Genomic DNA, 9,555 nt, shown 5'->3' on the forward strand with positions numbered 1-9,555 from the left:
AAGCCTAAAAAACTTATCTCAGTCGGTTTTATAAGAAATAAAACACTTCTATAATAATTAAATAAGATTATATTTATCAAAAATATATGACACTCAAAACATGTAATCATATAATATCCATAACACTCAAAACATGTAATCATATAATATCCAAAATTTTGGAATAATAGTTTCAATAATATAAATTTTTCCATAATATTTTTCACTAACAAAACCAGATCAAAATACCAATTGGCCTGCAATTGTATACATTTGACACAACAAACATGAAATCCCATTCAGGAAATTCAATATTCTATGAAAACAAAGTTTCATAAACCTAGAAATACAACAACAACAACACAGATAAAACTGTGAATTAATTGTACAAACAACAAGGAAAATTCATGGAGTTTTCAGTATATAATTAATTCCCTTAATTATACATGTGTATGTTTTACTACATTGTATTCTTCTCTCCATCTACCGCAACCTTTATTCTTTCATTTCTATTAAAAAACAGACTAACATTAGTAAGCACTATAAGGAATTATGTATATGGCAACAAATGTTTTTACAGCTAATTTTTTTTACTGTTAAAAAACATTTTGCAGCATTAATTTTAAAAGTTGCTGCCATTAGTTAAGTTATAGCAGCATTTTACAGCAAATTTTGCTACCAATTATTTAAGGCAACATTTTATTAGCAGCAACATGCCACAATTTTTTTTTTTGCTATATGTTAATAGTAACAATTTTAGCACTATTAACAGCAAAAGTACTTGCTGCTAATTTTAGTATTTCTTGTAGTGAAGAATAACTATTATATTTACAGCATCAAAAATATATTCTTTAGTATTCAATCAACTATAATTTATTAGGGAAAGAATTACTATATGTGTTATTTATTTCATAAAACAAAAAAGAGGAGAAAGAAAAGTGAATAAAAACCCTAAATATATATGTATATTTATATATATATTCATGCTACCATCATATAAACTCTAGCTAGGTCAATTAGCAAAAGGCTTAATTTGTACAAAACTCCAAATATGTTCTTTTTGCAAATCAATTCAAAAAAAAAATGATCTTGATAATTTTTGTTTAATTTTAAAGAGGCACAATAAATATGTCTACCCACTATTTTAGCATATTTGTCAAATGAATTATGATTCTTAAATTTTGCTATTTTGGTCCATCATTATTTTTTATCTTTACCATATATACCTACAATTTATTTGAAACTGACGTGGCGGAATGTTAGTATACGAAAAATATGATAAATTCTATACACATAGATTTAAAATATTGTGTCACATCAGCTCCAAACAAGTCATGAATATATACAACAAAGATCAAGTAGATGATGGATCAAACTGGTAAAAACTAATGTATTTGACAAATACTAAAAATAGATGTTAAATTTAAATAATTAGTAAACATAGAGTAAGGAGATTAGAGAGAATTCTTACCAGGAACTATAAGGCAGCTTTAAACTTGATAATTTGCTAAGAATCATCATAGGAAACAGCAGACTGGATCATGTAAGAAGTTTCTCGAAGGATCTTAAAAATCGTATCAACAGATTGAGCAGAAATTGTATTTTTTGAAGACGAATCATCAACGATGTGAAATGAAAGGGTAAGAAGACAATTGGCACCTTCATGATCGCCATCATTTACGGATTTACCAGGATGGATCACAAATCCTGATGGTAAGACGTTCATATCATCAGGTTTTCCACCATTTAGTATAGTTTCCATGGAGTCTAGGTCAAATGGAGCATAAACGACGTAGTATCCACTTGGGTCGCTGTAGCTTTCTTGCAGGTACATTATTTCTTTGTGGTTTGGATCACTCTATACAAAATTAATAAGCTTCTACGTTAATCTTTATCATATAATTTATTTCAAATTCCGATATTTACTTTTGCGTATCATTGAAAATTCAATTCGTATCAAAATGGTATCATAGATTATATTTATATTTAAGGTGATGGTATTTGAATAAATTCAGACAATATCTATGTTGATGTGAGATATAATACAAAGATATCTGTCCAATTATCATATGCCACACCAGAATGTATCAGTTCGAATCATCACCTAAATGTAAATTAAATAGATAATACTACTTTGACACAAATTAAAGTTTGTGTACCAAATTGAAACTAATGGTAGAAATTTGATACCAAATTGTGTTATAAGAGAGATGAAAGAAAGTATGAATTTCCATTATTTAACCCAATTAAACCTAAATAATTAGAAAACTGACCAAAGTTTTGATGATGGAGATGGTGTTATCTTGATTCTGTCCCTTAATGATGTGAGTAAGTTCTTGAATTTCAAGCTCACGAGATAGCAAATCCCACTGCATCAAATACCAAAAATTAAGTGCTATGACTTCTTGTAAACTAAAATATTAGAAATTAATCATAAGAGGTAAATAAATTTATATTCCTAATACAAAGTTTTCTCCGTATTGGTCCAATACTTTAATTATGAAATATATTAATTATGTTTAATTGTCAATCTAATTATTATAAAAATCTCACTGATAAATATAAATAAAATATTTCATAAAATTGCTGGAGCATATTGATAAAACTTTCGTTCATAATATATTTGACAGACTGACCCTAAGTTCTATATGCATATCCATTTTCCCTAATTATAACCATATACAAATGCTACTACAATTCAAAAGCATTAATGATTAGTTAATTAATGCTGTTAATTTTAAAGAGCTTAAAATTAAATACCTTGTTTCGACAATCTTCGTGGCGAAGAAAATCGAAAACTCGAATAGGAGGAGCTGCAAGCCATAAGGAATGAGTGAAGGCTATTGTTGTAATGGGATCACCTGAATTTGCTCCAATATTTTTGGTCATCATCTTACAATCATCAGCTCCACTCATCGGAAATTGCATCCAGAAATTATTAGAAGAGGCACTCAGATCCTCGCAAAATTTCCTCATCATTCTTTCTGCTAGCATTATTAAACTCCTTTTCCCATTTTGGCATATCGTTTCTGCATAAATTAACATATAATCTATAAATTTATGTCGCACAGAAACAAAAACAGTACACGAACAGAATAGGTTGAAATCAAAAACAACGAAATAGTATTTTTTTTTTCAAAACAAAATTAGGTTAAAATTTTAATGTTTCGGGACTATTTTTTTAAAACGAAAACGAGATACAAAAACACAAGATTCGAAACTATATACTCACCTCCGTCGACGGATAACTTTTGTTCGGACATTAATGTTGCAATCCCCTCATAATGTTGGATTAAAGTAGCAATCCAACGCTTTGCACCAAATGCAAAACCAGAGGAGACAAATGGTTGAAAAACCCTATACACTAGAGAATAATCAACTTCCACATGCTCCACCCATGTAACCTAAATCACAACATCAAGAAATATCAACAATATATAACAAATTAAAATTTAATGACTTAAATGATAGTTTGAATTCTCTAAGTAGGATTGTATAAATAAAATTGAAAATTTGTAAGCATGCATAATTGGATATGATTAATTACCTTAGAATGTCCATTGGGCATTTCTTGGATCAAACATCCTGATGGCCTTCGTTGGAATTTGACAAGAGGATATGGAAATAAATTCTCCAAGGAGACATCAACGACTCCCCATGTCTTAAACCCTAGACGTTTACAGTATCTTGCAAATTGACACTCTCTCACAGGAACAAGTGGTGTAGGCATATGAAATTCTGCCCTCATCTGAAATCAAATTCAATCCCAAATTAATATCACACAAAATAAGTGTTTATCATTGCATTTGTGTATAGGCCTAATGATTCAGAAAAGTTTGAATCTAATTTAATTATTTTTATCCAACTTCACTCATTGTTCAATGTAATGTTGGGACTTCCGATCATTACTTTACTTTTTTTATAAAATAAATCTTACTTTATCTACTTATCACCACTAAAGAAATTATTACTTTTATCTTATGGTAAAATAAATAAAGTATACCAAAAATAAGGTAATTGTTGAATAAGCTTGTGTTTTTATGATGAATTAAATATGTATGCACCTTTTTAAAAAATTTACTTTTTTTTCATAGTTTTGCACATAGCTTCTAAACATTATTTGTCATATCACAAGACAATTAGAAATTTTTTAAAGGTGTAATTTACTCAAAATATTTCACTTTATGATGGAACCTTTCAAAAGGGTCCATTTTATCCTAATCTCGATAATTATACTTCAATATGTAACTAGTAGGGCATAATTATATATAGCCAATTTTTATTTTCATTTATGGTCCGACCTTTTGTTTTTTCAATCGAATAATACTTATCAAAAGCAAAAAGATAATTTATCTACCCACAACTTCAATCCATTTTCTAAATATACCATGATCTTTTAATCATGTCAATTTGATACATTATATTTTTGATCTTTGCCATATAGTGTCCACAACTCGTTTGTAGTTGACATGACACAATGCTATATGGTTATGTATATATAATTTAGCCTACTTGGCATATATTATATAATTTCGTACCAAGTCAACTTGAAATAAATCTTAAGTATATCTGACGAAAATCTAGCACATGATGGATCAAACTTGTAAGATTTAAAGAGCATGGTATTTGTGACAAATAATAAACTAAAATTGTAGGTAGATAAGTTTATATTTCCTTATTATAATTAAGTTACAATTGACGAAATTAAAATGTTTGATCATAAATGATAATAATATAAAGGATTTGAACTATATATAAAAAATACCGTAAAGGTCATATACTTCAAGTGATTAGCCATTTTAAAGATTTGGCTAAAAGTCCTGCTGACCTTTAAAATTGGATAAAATAACCGAACTTCTTTTTGTTTAGGCTAGTAAAAAAATCAAAAAAGGTTTGAATTTTTGTATACCATATCCTTTTCTATATGAAACAAAAAAAACAATATCAATATACAAAATAGGAAAGCTTGAATTACCACTTGCAAAGTTGCATCATAGTTCCGGGCGACCGGACCGACGGACAAAATTCCAAGTAGGGTTGCTCTTGATACAATCTTGGAGAATGCTAGTGACCATTGATTCTGTTAATTAACAAATACATTAATAAATTATTAGTCATATTTCATCAAAATATTAAACTATATATAAAACAAATTTAAAAATTTAGTACACAAACCATGTCCATAAGGCATTCAACAATACTTGCAGCATTCACATTAACAAACCCTATCTCTCGTGAAGCCTCGGTTTGAAGAACATCCGATTGATCATCTTGTTGATGTAACACATTTCTACGTTGAGTAAAATCATAATTTCCATCTAAATTTGAAAAGGATTGAGGATCACCAACTTCAATCATCTTCATTATCTCTCGGAGACTTGCATCGAATGCTCGAAATTCTCGTATATATTCAGCTTCATTTAGAATCTCAATATCACTATTGAATTGGCGTTGCCATAGAGGTTCTCCTTGAAAAGCCATTCTTATAAGCTCTTCCATTGATGAATTAGCAAGCTCAGTGATTTTAGTCTTGTTTTCTTCAGCACCAAGTGAGACCGCCATTAAAAGATCGCTTGCTCGGTTAGTAGTGAACGGAATGTTCGAAGATGACAATGAATCAACTCCACTTTCTGATGAATTCGCCGGAGACCGAGGAGGTGTATGTGTAGGGCAAGGCACATTTCCATTCATTTTCATCAAATGAGCATCCTATCACCAAAACATAAAATTAACCTTATATCACATTGTAATAAATAAATACTCCCTCCGTCCCACTCTAATTGACAAAATATGGAGTTTTTGGTGTCCCATTCTAATTGACAAAACTAACATAACTATAATTTTTTCCTTTAACTTTCCATCTTTACCCTCATTTAAATTTAAACTTTTTATGGGAAAATGGTGAATATTTAATGAGAATTTGACTAATATACTAATAGCATTAATTAGCTCCATTATCAATAGAGGGGTATAGAAGTAACTATCTATTTCATTTATTAGTTTGTATTGGTTATTGTAATTTAGTTATTTTGTCAATTAGAGTGGGACGGAGGGAGTAATAAATAAACTATATTGCACGGGAATTGAAATGGCGAAACGGAAAATTGCAAACTGACATTGCTTATAAGAATATGTTTTAGATTTAAAGTTTCTAACATTTAAAATATTTCAAAAAAATAAAAATAAAATGCCAAAAGTATAACTTAACAAATTTTCGTGTAGTATAGTACATAAATAACATTCACATCAATCACAAAATTTAAATGAAAGACGGATATTAGATTTAAAAATCCCCAAAAGTAAAAGAATATTTCCTAAGATATGGAAGAATATCAAACTTATTAAAAATATGATCATAGGCAGCACCAAAGAAACACATAATGAAAATAAAATCTAGCTACATATGAAAAATAATTATAGCAAAATAGTAGTAATTTTACTACTTTTCTCATCTTGAGATAAGAAAATTGATGATTTAGGGTTTTTAATTAAGAATTAGATCATCTGCCTAAATGTTCATCAAATAATTCTTTCTAAACTAATAAAAAAAAGTAATTTAACTAACCAAAAGCTCTTGAAAACGAATTTAATGTTAACTACACTTCTTGTAAAGATAAAATACCTTTGAATTAATTTTAGGCCCTAACCCTAATTCCCCTCTAATCTTCATCCTTTCATCTTGGCTTGCTAATCCTTCCACAACACTGATCATAAAATTTAGCAAACACAATTAAATAACAAAAATTCATGAAATTAAAAACACAAACATTTTTTGTTCATAAGTTGAATTTTACTTATTCTTCATATCTCTTAGTCTGCCACCATTTTTTTCTGAGTTTTCATGGCCCACCATTTCCTTAAGATCGTCATTTTTTTTGCTTTGGTTATCAGTAATCCTCCCATTTGATCTAATCATCTTCATCTGTAACAAAACAAATAAAATCAACTTAAACTTATTAGGTCAAAACAAAAAAATATTTTTACTGTCACTTAATCTAAATTAAATAGAACTAATTGAACTATACAGATATATATTAAAGGGAAATAATCTAATATCAACAAGAATCAAATATGAAAAATAAAACGATAGATTAAATCTGTAGGATTCACTAATACATAGTAAATAATCAGATGATAATCAACAAAAACTAAAATAAATTGGTAAAAAAAGGAAAAATCATACAGATCTCTATGTTTTAATTAAAATAATCTAATCATGAAATTTAAATTTTAATAAAAATTACATTGATGGATAAAAGAGTAGTGCAGTGAGTGAAGAGAAACAGTGGCAGGCATAATAATAGTGAAGGGTTTTTCTTTGTGGTGGGGCTGTGAATATGGGTGGGACCCACTTGAAGAATGACGTGGCGAATGGAAGCATTGTGATTGTTTGGATTAGGGTTTTAGTTGGTGGGATTGAGAATGACGTCAGTTTGATTCATGGGAGTGCGGGCGCTTCAGGTGGTGTTCTTGTTGCTGCACTGTTTTTTCTTTGGTTGGGCTGGTTTTGATGATAACAACGTACATAGACGAGTTTTTTTTTTTTTTTTTAATATAAAATATTTAGAATGTGTGATATTATTAATGGCTTAATACATTATTTGACCCCTAAAATATACCATTTTATTCTCTGCGACCTAATTTCGTGTTCTTTTAGACTTCTTAACTTTTTTTTTGTTCTATTTAACCCCTCATTCGGAATGTGCACACCACGCGCGATGACGTGGATAAAATTGCTGACATGGAGTTAAATAGAATAAAAAACATGGTTAAGAGGTCCAATAAAACACTAAAATAGTTTAGAGGTCATAGGGAATAAAAGGGTAAGGTTTAGGGGTCAAAAAATATATTAAGTCTAAATATTTTTTTAATTTACAATAAAAAGTGATATACTTTACATATTATTAGAAAAAAAATCATTTAAGGATTTAAAAATCATGAAATTTAGCGTGTTTTCCAATTTTAACACAAATTTTAAAAATTCAGAGTTGATTTGAAAAGTTTGAAATTGCAACAATTTAAAAGCTGGTGTATTAAAATTTTTAAAATTGGATATTCGTGAAACACAGTAAAAATTATAATTTTAAAAAAATTAGTATTTTTTTTAATATTATCACAATATAATAAATTTATATATTTTATAATATCGTTAAAAACAGAAAAACTTCATTTATCATTATTGAAATGTAAACAAATATTTACATGTACAAGAAGTTATATTATGTAATTATTTGATTAAATTTCAATATTTTTTATTTTTCTAGAAGATTAAATGGATAAAAATTAAATAATTGTATTTTCGTGAAGGTTAAATGAGTAACAATTAAAAGTTTGAAAGTGTAATAGGAAAATAAAATAAATTCAGGGGTCAAATAGAACAAAATAGTGTAGTTCGGAGGTTCAATAGAACAATTTATACATTTTAATTATCCTTCACGCGCTTCAAAACGTTTGAAAACACGCGCTTTTGCCACGTTGGAGGAAAAAGTCAGATCGGCAAAAAAGTTGCAGTTGACGGGTTAAATAGAACAAAAAATAAATTTAAGAGGTCAAATAGAGTATCAAATTAGTTTAAGAGTCTCAGAGAATAAAAATGTATAGTTTAGGGGTCAAATGATGTATTAAGCCTATTATTAATACTAGTTTGAATAAATTTTTTGATTCTTTTATATTTTTTTCAAAAATGATGTCGACGATATTTTTAGAGATAATTATTTTTATGTTTAAAATACCAAAAAACAATTCTTTAAGTTATTAAAAAAATAATGTCTCAAAAAGTATTTATTTTAAAACTTTTTTTTCATTATACCCCGATATTGTGAACTCACCAATTGTATTTTATTTTGGATTCTCGACTTTCAATTGCACCATAAAACATCTAATTAACATTTTTTTTATTTGGAAAAATTCAATAAGTCTTTCATATTTAATATATTTTCTAAATAGATTTTTATGTTATTAATATAATAAAAATCATTATTCTCCAAAAGTTTAAAAAATAGTAATGAATAATAATATTTTTATATTTGACATAAATTAATGATATTAATTTTTTTATATTCAACCCGACGCTTGAACGTCTATGACTCGACCGTCGCGCCCTATTCCTATCCCGCTGCCCCTAACCAATCGTTCGTCTTTCTAAAGACGGATCCTATGTGGTTTCGATTTGAGAAATACGAGTTGGTTCTGGTTTGTGCAAATCAGATCTGGGGAACCAGATTTGACTAATTTTCCTCATAAAAGACGAGGCAGTTCGTCTTTAAAGAAGACGTGATGAACTGTTCCATTTTTCATGAAGGAAGACGAGTTCGTTCTTCCAACTCTTTTTCCTCCATGGAAGAAGAGACATATCTCGTCTTCTATGAAGAAAGATGAATCCATGACTAGGTTCGTCTTCCGCGGAGGAAGACGAACCAGGTCGGAGGGCGGCGGTTCAGAGGGCTGCAGGCCGGAGGAGGATTCCGAAATTTGACAGAATTTAATTTTTCAGTAAAATTTAAAAATTAATATTTAAAATTAATTAATTGAGATTTAATTAAATTTAAAAACTAATTTAAAATTAATTATGATTCT

At 28.6% G+C, this 9,555-nt stretch overlaps 1 protein-coding gene across 2 annotated transcripts; it reads right to left on the reverse strand.

Annotated features, from left to right (window-relative positions):
- Positions 1–309: 309 nt before the first annotated feature.
- LOC126669804 (homeobox-leucine zipper protein PROTODERMAL FACTOR 2-like) lies at positions 310–7,454 on the reverse strand. 2 transcript variants are annotated; one of them, XM_050363365.2, is made up of 11 exons: positions 7,224–7,454; positions 6,774–6,901; positions 6,602–6,683; positions 5,155–5,688; positions 4,955–5,059; positions 3,527–3,727; positions 3,212–3,383; positions 2,740–3,008; positions 2,253–2,348; positions 1,451–1,837; positions 310–488 (listed from the first exon to the last, which is right to left on the reverse strand). In XM_050363365.2, exons 2-10 carry the CDS (start codon positions 6,899–6,901, stop codon positions 1,487–1,489), a joined length of 1,938 nt encoding a protein of 645 aa, XP_050219322.1. In that variant the 5' UTR covers positions 7,224–7,454; the 3' UTR covers positions 310–488; positions 1,451–1,486. The 2 variants fall into 2 exon arrangements, with proteins under 2 accessions (XP_050219322.1, XP_050219323.1); XM_050363366.1 differs by lacking the exons at positions 6,774–6,901; positions 7,224–7,454 and having other exon boundaries at positions 6,602–6,691.
- Positions 7,455–9,555: the final 2,101 nt, after the last annotated feature.

This window comes from Mercurialis annua, linkage group LG2 (genome assembly GCF_937616625.2).
Source record: "Mercurialis annua linkage group LG2, ddMerAnnu1.2, whole genome shotgun sequence".
Classification (NCBI taxonomy): Eukaryota; Viridiplantae; Streptophyta; class Magnoliopsida; order Malpighiales; family Euphorbiaceae; genus Mercurialis; species Mercurialis annua.

Coding starts and splice junctions, on each gene's coding strand:
- LOC126669804 (XM_050363365.2), bottom strand. CDS start 6,901: ATGAAGATGATTAGATCAAATGGGAGGATTACTGATAACCAAAGCAAA. Junction 5,060..5,154: donor TTGAATGCCTTATGGACATG/GTTTGTGTACTA, acceptor GTTAATTAACAG/AATCAATGGTCACTAGCATT. Junction 3,728..4,954: donor ATGATGCAACTTTGCAAGTG/GTAATTCAAGCT, acceptor ATTTGATTTCAG/ATGAGGGCAGAATTTCATAT.